The sequence below is a fragment of the Ctenopharyngodon idella genome, chromosome 3 (genome assembly GCF_019924925.1).
Source record: "Ctenopharyngodon idella isolate HZGC_01 chromosome 3, HZGC01, whole genome shotgun sequence".
NCBI lineage: Eukaryota > Metazoa > Chordata > Actinopteri > Cypriniformes > Xenocyprididae > Ctenopharyngodon > Ctenopharyngodon idella.
In genome coordinates, this window is record NC_067222.1 from 44,938,503 (window position 1) to 44,958,686 (window position 20,184).

A 20,184-nucleotide genomic window follows, 5' to 3' on the forward strand; every position below is an offset into this window, starting at 1 on the left:
GTACAGTGGTTCAATATTAATATTATAAAGCGATGAGAATATTTTTGGTGCGCCAAAAAAAAACAAAATAACGACTTATATAGTGATGGCCGATTTTAAAACACTGCGTCAGGAAGCTTCAGAGCATTATGAATCAGCGTATCGAATCATGATTCGGATCGCGTGTCAAACCACCAAACTGCTGAAATCACGTGACTTTGGCACTCCGAACCGCTGATTCGACACGGTGATTCATTACGCTCCGAAGCTTCCTGACGCAGTGTTTTGAAATCGGCCATCACTATAAGTCGTTATTTTGTTTTTTCTCGTCGCTTTATAATATTAATATTGAACCACTGTACTCACATGAACTGATTTAAATATGTTTTTAGTACATTAATGGAAATGTCATTGCTGGCTATGGAGGCCTCACTGAGCCATCGGATTTCAACAAAAATATCTTAATTTGTGTTCCGAAGATTAACGAAGGTCTTACGGGTGTGGAACGCCATGAGGGTGAGTAATAAATGACATTATTTTCATTTTTGGGTGAACTAACCCTTTGAGACTTAATGACAACTAAAATAAAAGGAAATGTTTAAGTTAACCATTTTCAGCTTCTGTAATACATGACATGTAATATTTAAAATGCAGTAATTGGCATATTTAGAATAAATTAAGAATTATTTTTTTGATATTTCTAATCAGGCACATTCACTCCACAGAATCTAGTTTTTGTTTCTTGTTTCCTTGGAAACACGAAAATACCTTCCCTTGTGAAAAAGAAGTGCACTTAACTGTACTGAATGTGCACTTCAAATCTTAAAAGTATATTTTATACTGTACTTGCAGATAATATTAATGAAATAAAAAGGTACATAAAGAGAGTACACTTACATGACTGTTTCTTAACACACTTAAATGATTGGTTCACTTTAAAATGAAAATTACTCCATGATTTACTCACTTTCGAGCCATCCTAGGTGTGTATGACTTTATTCTTTCAGACGAACGCAATCTGAGTTATATTAATAATCACCCTGATGCTCCTAAGATTTATAATGGCAGTGAACGGAAACCACCTGTTTGAAACTGAAGTGCATCCATTCATCATAAATGTACTAAAACTCTTGCAGTTCTAAACACTTACGCTACATCCTACGCCTTCCCTATTCAACTTGCGGAAAAAGTTCGTCAGTTATGCTTTCTTCCTAAGTTGAATATGGAAGGCGGTCTGGCGGAAGCTAGATATTTTACTTCATAACTTGTTAAATATGGATATTTTTCTTACACAAATGCATCACTTCGCTTCAGAAGGCCTTTATTAACCCCCGGGGGGGTTACGTGTGGAGCACGTTTATAATGGATGGAGGCACTTTCTTTAGCTTCAAACTCGTTGATCCTGCTCACTGCCCTTATAAAGCTCGGATGCGTCAGGATATTTATTAAAATGTTCATCAGAAAGAAGAAAGTCATATAAACACCTAGGATGCCTTGAGTGTGAGTACAGCTTGGGGAAATTTTCATTTTAAAGTGAACTAATCCTTTAAGTATATTCTTTTAAAGTACATTATTTCTGTAATAAGTACTTGTTTAAAAGTATGCTATAGTCTACTTCTTTTTCCACATGGGTTACCTCATGACAAGATGAAGATGATACTATATTTCAGGAGAAACTCATTGCTAGACTGTTTGCTCCTATACATCACTAACTGATAATGTTGGGAAAATATCCTCAGCCACTGTGAGAGAGTGAGATGCAAAATGTGGTTGATCTGGAAAATCTTTGGGCAGTGCTGCAGATTACGATAAAGAAAAAAAACAAATTATACTGTTGGATTTCTGGGTGCTGAGATAATGTTAACGCTCAGAGCGAACGGAAGCTAAGCAGAGAGAGAGAGAAAGAGAGAGTCAGCCATTAGCTGCAGGCATCAGCCATAAAGCAACTTTATGCAGGCGTGACAGATCCTGCATCTCATCTCTCTCTCTCTCATCTTCTCACAGTTAATCTTTGAGATAAACAGGACAGATTAGTCAACATGCTGGCAGATAGTACCAGTGCTGTGCTTGAAAAGTAAGGCCATCATAACCTTTCTACTCTATTATTAACCTGACATTTCAAGAGTTAAGAAATGACTGTTACTGATGTTGGATGCTTTTTGAGTCATTCACCTACTTGTGAATGCCTGGCAATGAAAACTTTATGGCACAACAAGGGCTGACTGACCTTGCTAGCAGAAAGATTGAAATTTTCTTTTGAAATGTACTATGATAGTCATCCAAAACCTGCCCTGCCAACTGACTTCAAGCTTACTGAACTTGTATTACTTTTTGTATTACTATTTCATTACATTAACTGTTAACTATTTTACGTTTTATTATTGAAATATTTACATTTGACACTATTTTAAATGTACGATTCTCACCTTTTTCACTCTGTACATGCTACCCTTGGGAGATATCATTAGGAAGCTTGGCGTTAGTTTTCACTGTTACGCTGATGATACTCAGCTCTATATTTCTTCGAGCCCTGACGAAACTTACCAATTCACAAAATTAATGGAATGCATAGCTGACATAAAAAACTGGATGACCAGTAATTTCCTACTACTAAATTCAGAAAAAAAAACAGAGATTCTAATTATTGGACCAGTTAGTCAGTTAGGAACCTGGGTGTGCTCTTTGATACCAATCATTCATTTGAATGCCATGTTTCTAACATCTGTAAAACCACATTCTTCTATCTTAAAAAATATATCTAAACTACGACATATGCTCTCAATGACAAATGCGTAACAGTTCATGCGTTCATGACCTCAAGGCTAGATTACTGTAACGCTCTACTGGGTGGTTGCCCTGCTCACCTGATAAACAAACTACAGCTGGTCCAAAATGAGTTCTTACTAGAACCAAGAAGTATGACCGTATTAGTCGAGTTCTGTCAAAACTGCATTGGCTCCCTGTTAAACATCGTATAGATTTTCATATAGATCTTCGTATAGATCTCATATAGATCTTGCTAATTACTTACAAAGCACTAAATGGTTTAGCTCCCCAGTACCTGAGTGAGCTATTAACACATTATAGTCCTTCACATCTATTGCGATCTCAGAATTCAGGCCAGTTGATAATACCTAGAATATCAAAATCAACCGCAGGTGGTAGATCCTTTTCCTTTTTAGCACCTAAACTTTGGAACAGTCTTTCCAGCATTGTTCGGGAAGCAGACACACTCTGTCAGTTTAAATCTAGACCAAAACACATCTGTTCAAACTTGCATACACATAACACACTATCTACTTCTGTAATTCAAATCATGTAAATTGTTAGGCTGCATAAATTAGGTCAGCCGGAACCGGGAACACTTCCCATAACACCTGATTTACTCACTACATGATAAGAAGAATGGTGTCTACGCTAACATTAGTCTCTCTCTGTTTATCCCGAGCTTTGTCTGCCAGATCCAGTTTGTATCCAGATGAGATGAAGGATCTGCGCCTAGACACGACGACAATGCAGCCCTGAAGTGTCAACTAAACTATCCCCTGCGAAGGCCTTATCCCCTTTCCTTTCCCTACATATAGATAAAACGTTATCAAAATGATTCCAGTTCGCATAGATCCGCGGAAACAACTAATTTTTCTGTATTATGCGGGCCAGGCAAGTAATTTGCAATATCACTTTGTAAAAAAGACTAAGCGTCTGCGCACATACACATTCAAACACACAAACCTATAGACTAAACACGTAAATGAACGGCAAAAACACATTAAAAGTCTTCTGTTTTCAGTTAAAAAGGTGTCATTTAGGCGGCCCCTAAGTTAATAATTAACAATTTGTAGTGATTCAATCAAAAACAGAGCTGCTGTAAAGCCAAAACAATCTCTTTCCAATAATTTTCCTATTATCACTGTGAAGCTGCTTTGAAACAATCTGTATTGTGAAAAGCGAAGATGACTTGACTTGACCTTGTCAGCCATCTTGGATGGATTGTTTTCACTATATTTTGTATCGTATTGTAAATAAGGGATACAGGTGATGCTGCCTTAGAATATTTAAGCTGTCGACCTTCTGGATCAGACCTCATGTTGGCATATAATGTCATTATAGGTTTTTGAACAGAACCATGCCGTTACTTTCAGAACTCAAAAATTCCACACCTGGACAAAACAACCGTGTATCAAAGGGGATCCATTATGCAAAATTCAATGTTATATTGTTTTTGAACATAATTATGTGTCTGTAGTCTGTGTACACAACCACCCTATTGTGGTAAAAATCCATGCACTCAATTAGTTATTATCCACATAAATCTAAAACAGTGTCTCAAAATGAGCCATTCAGGAATGTACTACAGTGTGACGTCACATTGAAACAGACGGCGCCCACGAGTGGTGACGAAATCTGCCCTGTTAGCTTAGCTCCACCCCTGAGTGAGCTGTACACAGTCCGCCATGTTTATCTCTTCACCAGAGCATTTAGCAGCAGCATTCAAGTAAGACATGTATTCTTATTAAAGCTATTAAAGTTATTCACTCAAGAGCAGTGAGTGATTTTCTGTTTTTCTTTTGTTGTTTGATTCATATTAAAACCATATACAGTAGTAGGTACGGTATATTAAGCTGCAGTCACTTTAACACACGGATCTAATATACACATGCGATATGACCGCGATACAGATGATAATAAAAACCAAAAAGATTTGTTAGCTTTAGCAGGGTATCCGAGGCATAAGCTGTACAGGCTCTGCCCTCTTCTGGATAGGGGGCGGGGAGCAGCAGCTTATTTGCATTTAAAGACACATACACGAAAACACGCTTGTTTTTGCTTCCACTCAAAAATAAGCATTTACAACATGGTATAATAAATAATCTGTAGGGTATTTTGAGCTGAAGCTTCACAGTCACATTCTGGGGACACCCCTAAGACTTATATTACATCTTGTAAAAAGGGGCATAATATGTCCCCTTTAAGGCTTTTTTGATAAAATGTCTCGATCAGAGCTTCCACAAAGCTTCCATATTTACTCATCTTTGACACCAATATTGTGTTCAAATTCTTGGCCTGTTCAGTCATGGTGAGGTGCTGAGGAAGTAGAATAGTACAAAGTAGCATGTTGATTCAGTTAATTCATAGACAATCACAGAACAAACTTAATTTGCAGGAGCCTGATTAAGTCTCACAAAAGAAGCAAGTGGTGCAGGCAGGTAGAGGCAGAGGTCTGAGCAACACCAGCACTGTTATTGGATCAGTGCTTTTTTACACACTGCTAAGAGACCAGCACACTATTTCCACCACAAACAAAGCGGATGTCAGCAGGGACCTTGGCAGCCCAGCAGTGCTAGTGATCTGATTGGGTAATGAAGGGGATGAGTCATAAGATTTGACTAGAGGGAAAATAAGGACAGATCAGGGAGTATTCAGACTGTGAATCTCTCACAAGCACTACTTGTGTTTAACATGACTGCCAGTATTTGAATCTGAGAAATGATCCTAAGGCAAGCAATATAATTACTATATCTTATTCCTAAGGTTTAAGGATTTGAACAAATGTAGAACCTCATTAAAGTGTAACTCGTCCACCATTATTTATGCTACTGACATAATACTGGTTAGACGTATTTTTGACAGGAATGAAAACACGGCTGTAAGGGTTGGCCTTTATAGTCTTTACAATGGCATAAAGATGCTAAATCACATGTAATTTTCAAAACACAACATTTAAAACAGTTTCATGGAGTTTTTGTCTACTGAAAGTCTTTTGAAAAGCTGAACAATAGGTTTGTTAGACAACAGTTCAGGCACTATACCCTGACTACGGTATGTCACTTTTTAATTAGGCCACATTCACTATCAGTTTGGGACTGACAACCATATTTACTTAAAGGTGTGAGTCTGGAACAAGTTGTGCTGGGAAAAGTGAAAAGTGAAGCCAAAGCATTTTGATCGCCCCCTGGTGGCTGTCTGCTGTATAGGTCACAAACCGCAGCCTAATGGAATGAGACGTGAGCCAAACGAAAAAAAATCCAGTTACACTTCAAATATTTTTTTCCAAAGATGATTTCTGTCATTTTACGTAGTTCTTATCATGCTGACAGGTTGTAATGTCATGATTGACAACTGTGCTTACAATTGTCTGTGGGAGCAAAAGTATAGCTGTGTATGAAATCACATACTTCCCTACTATACAGTAGGTGAAAAACAGTATGTGACAAAAGTAGTATGTCTGAATTCACAGTACTCATAAAAGAGTAGACAACAAGTACTCAGATGACCTACTACTTCCGGCAAGATGCTGAAATGTACATACGACGGACACTTTACTATCCCATGAGGTCACGGGACAGGATTTGTGAATGGCAGTGAAGCGACACAACTGATGCTGGTAGGTCACATGATGGCGAATGTAGAACGTCTAGATTACACTCATTCTACACACAATCATACTATATAAAACATACTTTTTTAGAGCTCGCATAGTAAGTACTTATTCAAAATAAGTACCTGCTCAAGAGAGTACGTGATTTTGGACGCAGCCTATGATACTGCGGCTCCACCTCAGGATAACTACTGCACACTCTGGCTCCAAATTACGTAATCGGCGCAAGATGTCAATAGCCATTTCTGGGATGTTTGGCTTAATTTTTCTAGTGAAGACACGTCCTTTTTTTTTTTTTTTTTTTTACAGTCTATGGTCTGGAAATGTCTTGTTCACATAGCAGCTTACAATAACAGCTCAAGTACTAGCTGCTTGAACATGCAATGGGGGCAAAGACTTTATAGAAAGATGGTGCACTCATATTACTATGAATAGGAGAAAGTGCAACGCGCAATATGGTTGGAATAAGTCCTGGCTTCTAAATAAAAGAGCCAATCGCTGATTGGTAAAGTCATCGCATCACTGCAGCTATTGTTAGAAGCTCCGGTTGCTACAGAAACAGTCAGTGTCCTGAGACGGCGTTCTTATGATTGCACGTGTGCATTGGCTGCTCCAGCCTGAAAAAGAAGCCTTTTTAATGCTATTTGAGCATTAGCAACCACATTTATTCCTGAGGTGGAGCGAGTTTATCCGCCACATCCGACAGCAGCTTTTATACCTGAGTGAGAGCAGACCATTTGAATCGCGTTCAGACCATAAAACTGACTGGAGGAAGACAGTAACAGCTGCTTTATTTATTTATTATTATTTATTATTATTTTTAGAGAATGGCTTTAATGACTTTAACAGCTACATCGTAATGTTGTACTTTCAAACCGTCACTGCATCCGAAATCGAATACTTCCCTTCTATATAGTATGCGAAAAAACAGTACACCAAAAGAGTAGTATCCGGATACATAGTATTGGAAAAAACAGTAGGTGAAAAGTCCCCGGATGACCTACTATATCCAGCGAGATTCTGAAATGCGCATTCGATAGACACTTTACTATCACATGAGACCAAGGGAGAGGATTTATGAATGGCAGTGGCCCTGTCCCAAATGGCACACTTCTATACACTTTCGGTCTTGTGGACTAGGCTGTCCATGAGAACATAGGGTGTCCCATTTGTCAATTTTAGGCTTCAGAAGGGTGCTCGTGAGCGCCCCCTTTGCGGCCGATATGTGCCCTAGATGCGCACTGGTGCGAGCTTTGCGGCAGATATCTTCCCGACATTCAAAACGCCGTTACGTCACGAAAGTGTGGACTCATAGGAAGACCGCGAATGTTTAGGGTGCCATTTTGAACAGGGCCAGTGAAGCGACTTAAGCTGGTAGGTCACGTGACAGTAACAACATGGCGGATGTAGTACATCCGAATGTCTTTCATACTATATAACATACTTTTTAACAATCGCAAAGTAAATTAAATCTTAAATGTAGTACCTGCTCAGACAGTATGTGATTTCGGACTCGGCGTGTGTTTAGAGCGGTCCACACTGGACGTTACAAAGCGATTGTTGCAAATCCATCTGGGCTTCGTATCAGAAGTAATGCAAGTGTTTTACGTAAAAAATAAAAAGGTCAGTTTACTGTCTGGGATTTGTTGTGTTGCCCCTCATCCAGTGTAGACAGCATCACTGGTTATAATGGGTTCTATTTGCTTTTGTAATGTCACTTGTCTGGTGTAGACACGGTGTAACAGTCTACTATGGGAGAAAAGCCAATTACAAATGATTCAGTGCTGTGTTCTGCCGTCCTCTCTGTCGTTGCTGTTGCTTAGTGATTTTTGCGGTCTTCCAGCCACTGTTGCCATTCCACAACAGCTGCTAATGTGTGAACGCAATTGTAAGACGGACCACTGCATTCTGCTGCTGTCTGAACGGGGCCATTGTGACTTGGGCCGTAACACCTAGTAAAACCATGGTAACCACCCAGAACATCATAGCAACTGGAAAGCAACGCAGCAAAAACCTATTTTTTTTTTATAATTTATCATCTTTTTAACCATTTTATCAACTTCTCTATAAACCACATTGCAATCCACTCAGAAAACCTTATCAGCTGGATATAGTGACACCGTGGCAACCACCCACATCCGCCCTTTCATCGTGCTGGTGAGTTTTGCAGAGGAAAGGCAAGGACCACTCAATGTCAAGAGTGGTTTAGTCTACAGTCGCCATTGTTCAGTATGAGATTCATTTGCTATAACAGAGGCATGAAAGACAACCATTTTAACAGTTCGTCTGCTTCTGAAGGTTGTTTAGCACCACCGTCTGGACAAATGTGCATCAACACACCAAGTCCAATGCTGAACATGAAGAACAGTCACACACAATCGCATGTTAGGAATGTAGAACATAAAAACATTTATTGAAACATAACTCGAGACATCACAAGGCATCAGGTGAAATGGAAAATCCTACAGACGCCGTGACCCCTTGATTCCCAGGCAACAATTTCAAATGAAAACTCAGATTCATATTTAAAGCACCCTGTAACTGTTACCAACATCAAATTATAATGTTCCTTTACTGCATTTATACAAGGTGCTAAAACACACTCTGTCTTTTTAAAGGAGGCTGTTCATTGGCAAATAAATATACACATATGCATTAAACATAAATAGAAATAAATATGTTCACATACTAGTGCATACGGTACCACTGGAGGAGACTAGTTCGTTCAGCATTTCAGTTTTATGTGATACAGACATCACTGTTAAAGAATGGTCAGTTCATGTTACATATTTAATAAACAATGAGATGCTGGAATTTGTATAAGAATGAAAAAAAATAAAAAAATAAAAAGCACTTCTGCTCAGTGCACTCGTACTGAAACTTAAAATGAAACGGGGCTCTCATTATTAACTTGCCATAACATTGCAAAGGGCTTTTACAGGATTCAGTCTGAAGCAGAGGGAGATATTTGGCCTTGAGTAAACTTCGGTGAAATGAAGATGTCATTCATGTTGTAAAGTCTGCAGAGGATGAATTCAGAAAGCAGAGGAATGCTATGAAAATCATCCAGCATTGTCCAGGGTACCATTCAACTCAAGCGACAGGCAAAAAGGCAGCGGCCGTCTGCAGCGCAGATACAGCACATCCAATCCCGGACATTCAGCTGCCTCAGAGTACATGTAAACACTCAAACACGTGAAGTACAAAATCAAATGGAACAATCTGTAAACACTTCAGGGATCCACTCCGCAGACAGATTACCGAATGTCTGTTGAAGTCTACCTGCGGAGGAAGATCAAAGAAAAACAAATGATCATTATACCATAAAACACCATTTTCAACTAAAATCAGAACATTTTTCATGCGTTTTGGCTGTTCGTTTATACGACAACAGCGTTTTGGGGGCCTGAAAATGTTACAGTTATATAACTATACAGTTATACAAAAACACAAATCTGTGAAAACGGTAATGTCATGCGCATGCGTATTACGTGTTTAGTCAATAGATAGACAAAGTGTTACAAAGTACAATAGTTTACAAAGTGGCAATGCCAACTGCTGGCCTGACATGAATAATACAGTGTTTTTAGTCTGTGTGAACGGGGATCGAACGGGGAACGCAAAAAAACACAAAGGAAAAGTATATCGTTGTGTATAGCCTTAGATTAATGATAACTCAAACAAGTTAATATTTCTTTCATGCTGAATAATGCAAATGTCACCAAAAGAAGAGTTTGTCATATGATAAGTGGCTCATATGCAGTATTGGGGAAAGTTACTTTTAAAAGTAATGCTTTACAATATTGCGTTATTCCCTAAAAAGTAACTAATTGTGTTACTTAGTTACTTTTTATGGAAAGTAATATTACATTACTTTTTCTCACCTGAGCAGGGCTTTCTTGTTTGTTTGTTTTTTAATAACAAAAACAAAACAAAAATCAAAGACCCTTTAAAACCAAAAGTGAAATGAATAAGCCTCAGGCTGAAGATAACGCAAATTCATGCCTGTACAGTAGAGGGCGCAGCTCAAACAAACCTTTCAGTTGTGCTGCCATTCTAGACCACAGAAGAATAGGATGCAAGAGAAGAAAGTTTAACACTCTTACTTTAGAAATAAAACAAACAATGAAACACAAATGTGATGTTTATCTAAAGTCAGTTTTGCTTAGTATGGACATAGACTATAGACATAGAAAGATTGTTTACTCCTATTAGTTATGAATGGGAGAAACTGCAACACGCAATATGGCGGAATACGTCCCGCCTTCTAAGTAAAAGAGCCAATCGCTGATTGATAAAATTAGAAGCTCCGGTTCTCATAGAAACCTGAGATTCGCGCTTAGGACTGCACATGCGCAGTGGCTCGTCTAGCCTGAAAAATAAGCTTTTTTAATGCTATTTGTGCATAAGAAATAACATTTAGTGGACAGTTCGTGTCAGATTCTGTTGCTGATTTGAAATATGTTATTTAATTGTGAGTTCGCCAAGCAGTTTGTGAGATTTCAGGATTCCCCCATTCAAATAGATAGGACTTGGTCTTGGATGCCCGAAATAGCTGCCCTGAGGCGTTGCAAATATGGCCGCCGAGTGAACAGACTTTCCTTGAAAGGGACTTTGGTATGGATGAATTTGATCACTGAAGGATTTGTGTTAACATATTTAATTATTGCAGGTTTGCGTAATATTCTAAGTTTCCATTTCACAGTTTTTATTCATTTTGAGGAATACGTAATCTGTTTTTGTGATGAGTAATTGCATGCTCACATTATTGTAGTCTAGAACTACAATAAGCATCATGTTCACACAATACCTCGGCACTTCTGATTTCTCTCAACATGAGGAAAGGAGATCTATCAGTCAATACACTGCAACTTGCATTACTTATTTGAAAAAGTAACTCAGATATTTTGTTGTAATTTTAAAAGTAATGCTACTTCACTAGTTACTTAAAAAAAGTAATCTGATTACATAACTCGCGTTACTTGTAATGCATTACCAATACTGCTTATATGTTTCCCAACCCTGTTTCTGAAGGCACACCTAATTAATGTCCTAATTAAACACACCTGATTCACTCGTAAGCTTATCGACACATGCCTGTCAGGCCTTTTATTTATTTAATTGTTTGTTTGTATATTTTTCTCAATGCCAATTCTCATCACAATATAACTGCTGTATTACAGTAACTTTTTCAAAATAATAATAATAATAAAAAAAAACACTGTAATTTGTAGAATTTAATTAAAAATCAATGTATTACAGGTTGTACTACTAATACCACGATCTATAAATACTTCCAAAAATACAGTGTTTTAGCATTACATTATATATTGCATTACATTAATGAGAATTGGAGGAGAAAACGTGCTCGTCATGAAAATATCACAGAAGTTAGATGTTGTTACTTAAGCGTGAAGGAATATGATTACTGCTCTCAAAACTGGTCAAAAAATCTTAATAATCCTAATAAGGCCTGGTCAAAATTTTCTTTAAGCAAAATATATCTTGCATTTTGAGTTGAAAATTGGCCTCTGGCAACATGATTAAAAAAAAACAAAAAAAAAACACTAATGCTTGATGAAGGCATAAGTAGTGAGAACAGTAAAATACCTTCCAAGACATTTCAACACCTCCCAAATGTCATCTGTTCTTCAGCCTGCTAACGCTCAATCTGGATGTTTTATTCTGAGAAGACAAAAACATGAGCGATTATTATTAGCACTGAAGATGATGCAAGAGGAAGACAATAAAGCTGAGAAATTCAATACTGCAGTCTATTATGCTGCAAACTCATGTCATATTCATAACTTAAACTCAACTAAAACAATATCTCTGAGTCACCTTGTGCTTCGGGCATCTCATTGTGAAGTTCTCCTCATTGAGCGCACTGTCTGTGGAGACACAACAGCACAGATAAACACCTCAACAACAAGGAGACGATGACACAAAACACAAGCATCAGTGCAACAAAACGGGGATGAGTGGGAAACAAACTGATGCTTTACAAGAAGCTGGCCAATAAAGCTAAAAATCTCCATATTTTCATTGCTCTGAAGTTATATAAAACAGTGGTTCCCAACCCTAATCAAACACACCTGATTTAGCTCATTAGTAGAGATGCTGCCTTTGATATCCCACAATCCTGTGCATTCCATTCTATGAAAGTTTAGCTAACAAGTAAAGATGGCATCTGAAAGTTGTGGTTTGTAGTCAGTTTGTGTGTAAATGTACATGTTTGACCAATGTTTTCCACTTCTGATGTCATTTCTAGTGAGAAATTAGTATTGTAGTAATTAAATATTTTCGATTAGTTTTTACCAAAGCTCGTGCTATACTGTTGTAGATTATTAAACAGTTACACTGCCTCAAAAGTCTGTCCGAAATCAGTTTCATGAGGTAATTAGGGTCCACAGGCAGCATACGGAGGTAAGAAGGCAAAAAGGCACGTCCGTATAAGAGACATTCAAAATATGCAGTTCTAGGGGGCTCCAGGAACAGGGTGGAGAACCACTGCCTTAAAACAACATTTTTTACATTACTTGGTTTCAGTCTATGGTGTGACGAGACTGTGACAGTACAGGCACCTCATGAGCATTACCTGACTGCAGGGCACAGGGGAAGTGGTACTTATTGGGGCAATCTTTGAAGAAACATCCCAAAGTGGCACCAATCATGTGACAGTGCGAACACACCTGTAACAACCAAACAAAGCACCTTACAGCTTCTGAAGATTCAGAGACAGCGTTATTTAAATTACTAGTATTGGTATAGACTTTTATTGCCATGTCAGCATCTGAGGCATCCAAAAATGGAGTTACAAAAATACAAGAGATGCATAAATACAATAAAAATAAAAAACAAACAAAACAGCAGTTAATATTATACAAGATGTTTTACATCAACATATGATAAAAATTCAAAATCTCTTACTAAACAAGTCCTCAAGTGAGCTACATAAAAATGTTGTCTACTTGCTTTAAATGCGGAACAGCCTAATAAAATATGTTTAAAGGAAAGAGGGGTCTTGCAGGACATACATATAGTTGGGTGTTCACCTTTTAGCAAAAACGCACGAGTCAATCTTGTATGACCTATGCGGCCAGTGTTATTTTAAACAGCCAAAGTCAGACAGACAGATTATAGACAGACAAATAGATAGTATATAAGAGGTAAAACTATAATAATATCCTGCAAGTTTAAAACTAAAACTAATAAGAATAAGAATTTGAGAGAAACATGACCCAGGAAAAAAAACAAAAAAAAACTTACTGTTCCTTGTGCAAGCCGGATGGCTTCCTCCAATCCGTAGAGTTTCCCTTTAACCAAAAAGATGCCTGCGGTCCAAATGCTGCAGTCCTCATGTATCCAGTGCTCACTACAGACACCAGACTCCTCCGCGTTCTCCGAGCAGTTCTCCTTCCTTTGCCGTTTGATGGACTGGGACGCACCATCCTCTAAACTGTAAACAGAGTCCAAATCGCTGCAGTCGGGGTCTTGCTTCTGTGCAGCGGGACTGCTGTCGGCCTTACAGACGGACTGAGCTCCGTTGGAGTAGTACGGTCCATGCAAGTCCCCGAGGCCTTCAGTATTGCCAGCCCTCCCGCACAAGCAGCAGAAATGCCTGACCTGAAACCTGGCATCGGAGCCAACACGGCCCAGTTGCAAACAGGAAGTTTTCGGGATGACACCCGAGACTGCCTGCTGTGATCCTTTCCTTGTTGAATAATCGTCCTCTTCCCTAAAATTGACGATTGTGCAGGATGAGAACTCCATGTGAATGTAGGGGGCGAAGCCGTCCAGCCTGGCGTCTTTCTTCTCTTCTTTGTGGTTTGCATATTTGAGTTTGATCTCCGGCTCTTTAGGCAAAAACATGGATGAAGCTCCAGACGTCCGAGGTTTTCTGCGTCTTCTCTTAGCTATACTCGCTGCTGATTTGCCGCCTGGTGATGCCCTCACCTGCTTAGCTGGTTTCTTCGGTTTGGCTCTGGGTTTGGGTTTCGGTTTGGGCCTTGGTTTTGTTCGCTTCCTACTCTTTGAGGCCGGAGTCTTCCGCGAATGGCTTGGCGTCGAAGATGACACCCCAATCTCCGGAGACGTCAAGACGCTCACGTTTTCTGCATCTGAGGTAGATGGGCAGTTTTGGGGAAAAGCAGCATCCATGTCTCGATCGCTGTCCTGCGGGGATATGGGTATCAAGACCGACTCCATCCACGACAGCAGCGATTTGGATTCGGTGCCAGTCCTACCGTCACGGTCTTCAAAAATAGGTTCATCCATTGCGTAGACGTTCACATTTTTAGGAGAGCAGTCTATTTGATAATCACAGTCAACTTCTTGCTTCGTGGAGAAAGTTCTTTGTCTTCCATGGCTTGTGTCGTTAACAATAACACTTTCAGTTCGGGAGCGCCAGTTTGGAGGCGTCTTGCATCTGGAGTTGCTTACTGGCACCTCAATGATGTCACTGTCATCGTCACTGGAGATGTATTCAGCGGAGCATGGAGATGTTTTTTCAGCGCCAGTACATTCGGACGCGAGAGTTTCAATGGCAGTCTGCTCAACCGCTGAGCTGGTGGAACGTAGTGTGTATGCGGCAGCGTTGCCGTCCTGAGGTAAACGTGATGAGCCCTTAATTTGTGACATGCCTGACAGTGTGTCACTCAAATATGTTTCACCACAACTGGTCAAAATGTCTTGTGGATGTGTATCTAATACACTGTGTGCTATCCTACCTCCTAGTGTGCTGTTTTCTAACACGCAGTCGGCTTTCTTGCGGCATCTCTTGGCTTGCGTCAACGCTTCGTCCATTTCCACATGGTACTCAGCATCATCCACAAACACTTGGTCTGTTGGTGGGCACTGAGACAGTATCTGAGCCACGGACGGCAACCCATTGATCAGGGGTAAGGGCATAGAGTAGGAGCCATGGGATGATGTCCCGCAAACCCTTGACCCATGATGCTTTGATCCTGGTTCTGGGTGATCAGGTGGATTCTGTTTGCTAGGCCGAGTGATGTACCTACCGGACCGAGACTCGGACATATTAGCGCTCTTGCTCCCTGAGGTAATGCCACACCAGCTGGGCTTCTTCACCAAATCCAAAGCCTCCATGGAGTTTAATGGGCCCTGCCTACAACCCACAGACAGATCCAGAGCCGAGGAACGAGACTCCTGAAGGTGCATGACATCCACATGATTGAGAGGGTCCATAACTGAAAGAAACCAAATGCAGGAGTCAAAAACATGGCCATTGTGGACTCTGCTGGTGTATTAGAATATGTTAATGTAGAAAAAAAAAAAATAAATAAAAAAATCAACATAGTAAAATAGTAATAAAATAATAATCTAATTTAAGAGTTAATAATCTGACTAATATGGACTAATATGAAATCAAAATAGTAAATAAGTAGTAAAAATAAATAAAATAAAAAATTAATTCAAATTTATGAGTCAATAACCTGACCAATAGGGACTTGCATTATAATATGTCAATACAGAACAAATCAACATAGTAAAATATTAAAAACAATTAATAAATAATAATCATAATAATATCAAATGTAGGAGTTAATAACATGGCAATCATGGACTCTGATGGATTATTAGAATATTTTAATAAAGAAATAATAATAATAATAATAATAATTCAATAATCAAACTTGAGTGAATAATTTGGCCAACATGCACTCTACTGGCCTATTACAATATGTTAATAAATAACAAAATTATCATATTGAAAATAATAAAAAATAACTATTAATTCAATTATCATAAATTAAAGGTACTACAATATAATACTGCCATTGCATGACAAACATTTTGAGAAATTTTATTTAAAAAAGATTTAATTAAGAATGTTATATCCACATTACTGTATAAAAATAAATGCATTTAAGAAAAACTGTAAAGTGATTATACATCATGCTAAACATGAGAAATCACTGTGCCCAAAAGGGTAAATTCAAAATAAAATTTCTTACCGAACTGAAATAACAGACCACAAAGTAATCTGAACCCTTTTTCGGACTAATTATGAAATCACAGCAAATGACTATGTATATTTTACACATATTTAAAATCATTTTCCAAACTTAGTTTTCTACATCTGACTTTTCACCTTTTTGGGGGGGTGCCGTCATTTATAACTGACTTTGTCATATTAAATTATTTTAAATTAAATTATTAAATTGTCTGAATTGTCTATCTGAAAAGTAGTGAAAAGGTTAGTGTTTCAAAAAACATTAAAAAGTTTTATTAAAGGTGCAATATGTAGTGTTTTTGTCCGATAGAGGTCGCCTATTCAAAACAAAGGCGTAGCTTGATGATGCCAAGTTTGAGCACAGAATCTTGGGACATGTAGTCTTCACCTCACAGCCGGTGGAAAAGAATCTGGATAGGACTCGGGTAGAAATCATGTTCATGGATGAGATTGTTAACGTTACTGTAGTCTGAAGCAGAGCAGGGCGAGTGCTGTTGGAGGTGAACGAGGCCGCTGGAACGACTGTTAATGAGAGACGAATGTGACATACGCCTCATGAGCAGCGGAACTTTCATTTTGTCACAGTCGCCGGCGCTGCTTCTGCTTTTCCAGTCATGAGTATGAGGTAACGCAGCGCTGTTTATCATATTAAATACATTTGAGTGTGTTGAAAATGATGTTATAACATTACTCTGAGCGTTCACTCAGCGGCTGCTGTGAGACACTTGTTGTACACTGCAGTAGGCCAGATCGATTTTAGAATATCATATTAAATGCTGGATGGCTTGTGTTGATAAATGGCATGCAATTCATTTTAAAACGTATTGTATGATGGAGAAAAAGCTGTATTAACGTTACTAAAAATAAAGCTGCATCTGATTATGCTATGTTAGCTACTTCACAAAATAGTGTTTTTCTCTAAGGCATGGTAAAGCATGGTACTCGCAAAAAATAATAATAATAATAATAATAATAAAAAATAATTAAAAAAATGTTTAAAAAAATCAAGAAAATGAGATTTAAACAATAAGACAGAATGTGTTGAGCTATATAACAATAATTAGTTTTCTCACGATTTACAAATAGTTGGAAACATTTGGGATATTGTAAGTACTCAAGTGAACAAAATATAACACTGGCCTAGTGGTTTTTGGACATTTTACAGCAAAAATCTTACATATCGCACCTTTAACATTCTATTTCATCTTGTGCTATTTAATTTGGAACTTGCACGTGAAAATGTAAAAAATGAAACAAATTCAAATTCAGAAAACTTTCCTGCCTGGTAAGTACACACTTTCCACACGTAACTCCATCTTGACCTGTTTAGTCATTTTTGTTTGTCAGTGTAGTGAGGCCAATAGGCAGTGGATTTATGCATAACACAGATTTTTTTTTGGTCTGGGATATTGATTTTACAAAATGTGCATTAAAAATGACTAGATGAGAATGCATTAAAAACGTGAGCAATAATAATTTTTTTAAAATGGAATTTATATGCATTTTCTAGTGTAAAATGAACTCACAATGGAGCGTTGACAGCATGTGACCTTCACTTCCTTGTTGCCAAAAATGTCATGCACATGGCAAATAGATTTTAAGATTGTCTGGGGGATGTCATATGATTTTACAAAAAAATTAAAATATTTTATATATATATATATATATATATATATATATATAGGCTATATTATTATTATTTAGTTAAACATTATTATTGTATTTTACATGCAATTTTCTTAGCGTCATTTATAAACAACGATTCCCCATAGAGGGTCAAAATAAAGTGCTCCTTAACCAAGAACAAACATGCCAATCTTTTCTAATGATGCTCCCAAAGTTCACCTGAAATCAGGCATCACCATCCCAGAGACTGACACAGCAACATAAGGATGAATAATAACACACAAACCCTGAGCGGAAGAGCAGAGCAGTTCTATACGCACACATACATCAATATGAGGCACGATAATGTTGTTTCTATTGATGTAAGGAGTTGCACTACGTCATGTTTTGATCGATCTATTGACTGATATTGATGAACTCAAGCAGGCTGACTCACTAACACTGAAGCTAACGCTAACCAGGTGTCAGTGCAACACTACCAGACACTTACCACAGAATGAAAGTGTTCTTTTACTACCCAGAGTTACTGAACATGTTATCAAAGGCACGGGTATTTTAAAAAATTAACTTGGTCTGAAAACACACATGGACTAATTATATAAAAGAGTAAAACTACTGACGAAAGCAGGACAAGGCAGTTCTTCTATTTAACTGAGTGAATCCGGCTAAACATGGCGACCGGAATACGAAGCACAATAGAGCAGCTTTCAAAATAAAAGCGAAATGTTCAGTACAAAAGGCCAACTGATCATGTCTTGAAATGGCCAAATGAAACACATTTCCATAACATAACAGCGTATAATGGCTAAGAAAATATAGCCTAGCTGGGAATAATATGTACAAATTTAAAAGTTACAAATTTTAAATAACTAATAGGAAAAGTAGCCTATGCTAGTCTTGTGAGGCTATATAAAAATAATATGATAATATTAATTGTGAAATATGACTTTCACAGTCCGTGAGATCACCCTTTATTCCCACACTGTATATTATAATACATTATAATATATAATATTCCCACATTGTAAGATATTTTTGATAAAAAACCGATGGCTCAGTGAGGCCTCCATTGCCAGCAAGATAATTAACCCTTTTTAGATGCCCAGAAAGACATATTTAAAACAGTTCACACGACTACAGTGGTTCAACCTTAATGTTATAAAGCGACGAGAATACTTTTTGTGCGCCAAAAAAACAACTTTACTCAACAATATCTAGTGATGGGCGATTTCAAAACACTGCTTCATGAAGCTTCGAAGCTTTATGAATCTTTTGTTTTGAATCAGTGGCTCGGAGCATGTATCAAACTGCCAAAGTCACATGAACTATTGAAATTCCGAAACTCTTATGACGTAACGAAGACTTGTTTACTGAAATCATGTGATTTTGGCGCTCTGAACCACTGATTCGAAACAAAAGATTCATAAATCTTCGAAGCTTCACGAAGCAGTGTTTTGAAATCGCCCATCACTAGATATTGTGGAATAAAGTTGCTATTTTGTTATTTTTGGCGCACAAAAAGTATTCTCGTCACTTTATAAAATTTAAGTTGAACCACTGTAGTCACATGAACTGTTTTAAATATGTTTTGAGTAGCTTTCTGGGCTTTGAAAAAGGGAGTGTTATTGCTGGTGATGCAGGCCTCAGCGAGCCATCGGTTTTATCAAAAATATCTTAATTTGTGTTCTGAAGAAGAAACGAAGGTCTTATGGGTGTGGAACGACATGAGGGTGAGTAATTAATGACATAATTTTCATTTTTGGGTGAACTAACCCTTTAAAGTTGGCATTAAATGGAAGTAGCGATAGTCTTTGCTTCACTATTGTGACAAGTGAAACGGCTTCTCAGACAAGAAAAAATGTAGGACGGGACTTGATTTTGTCCATGGGGAACTGATTGGTTGGTTGTGGTTTGCTAGTGGTGTGATGTCATGTGAGTGACAGGTTGTCCCGCCCTCATGCCAGTAAACACAACAGATGTCGCTGCAAAAGTGAGTGGAGGTTATTTCATTTATTGTCAAGTGAACTATTAAAATTTTGAAACACTTTGATGTAACGGAGCCTCATTTACTGAAATCACGTGACTTTGGCGCTCCGAAACACTGATTCGAAACAAAAGATTTGTAAAGCTTCGAAGCTTCATGAAGCAGTGTTTTGAAATCGCCCATCACTAGATATTGTTGAAAAGTCGTTATTTTGTTTTTTTGGCACACAAAAAGTATTCT

General features: G+C 38.0%; 1 protein-coding gene across 3 annotated transcripts; it reads right to left on the reverse strand.

The window, feature by feature from the left end:
* Positions 1 to 8,743: 8,743 nt before the first annotated feature.
* si:ch211-165g14.1 (uncharacterized) lies at positions 8,744 to 18,649 on the reverse strand. Of its 3 annotated transcripts, XR_007929222.1 has the most exons (7): positions 18,451 to 18,649; positions 13,628 to 15,567; positions 12,957 to 13,050; positions 12,200 to 12,249; positions 11,969 to 12,043; positions 10,395 to 10,414; positions 8,744 to 9,640 (listed from the first exon to the last, which is right to left on the reverse strand). XR_007929222.1 is itself a non-coding variant. In XM_051888085.1 (6 exons), exons 2-5 carry the CDS (start codon positions 15,563 to 15,565, stop codon positions 11,999 to 12,001), a joined length of 2,127 nt encoding a protein of 708 aa, XP_051744045.1. In that variant the 5' UTR covers positions 15,566 to 15,567; positions 18,451 to 18,649; the 3' UTR covers positions 8,744 to 10,414; positions 11,969 to 11,998. The 3 variants fall into 3 exon arrangements, 2 of the variants coding, with proteins under 2 accessions (XP_051744045.1, XP_051744044.1); XM_051888085.1 differs by having other exon boundaries at positions 8,744 to 10,414; XM_051888084.1 differs by lacking the exon at positions 10,395 to 10,414 and having other exon boundaries at positions 18,451 to 18,647.
* Between the last annotated feature and the right edge of the window lie 1,535 nt (positions 18,650 to 20,184).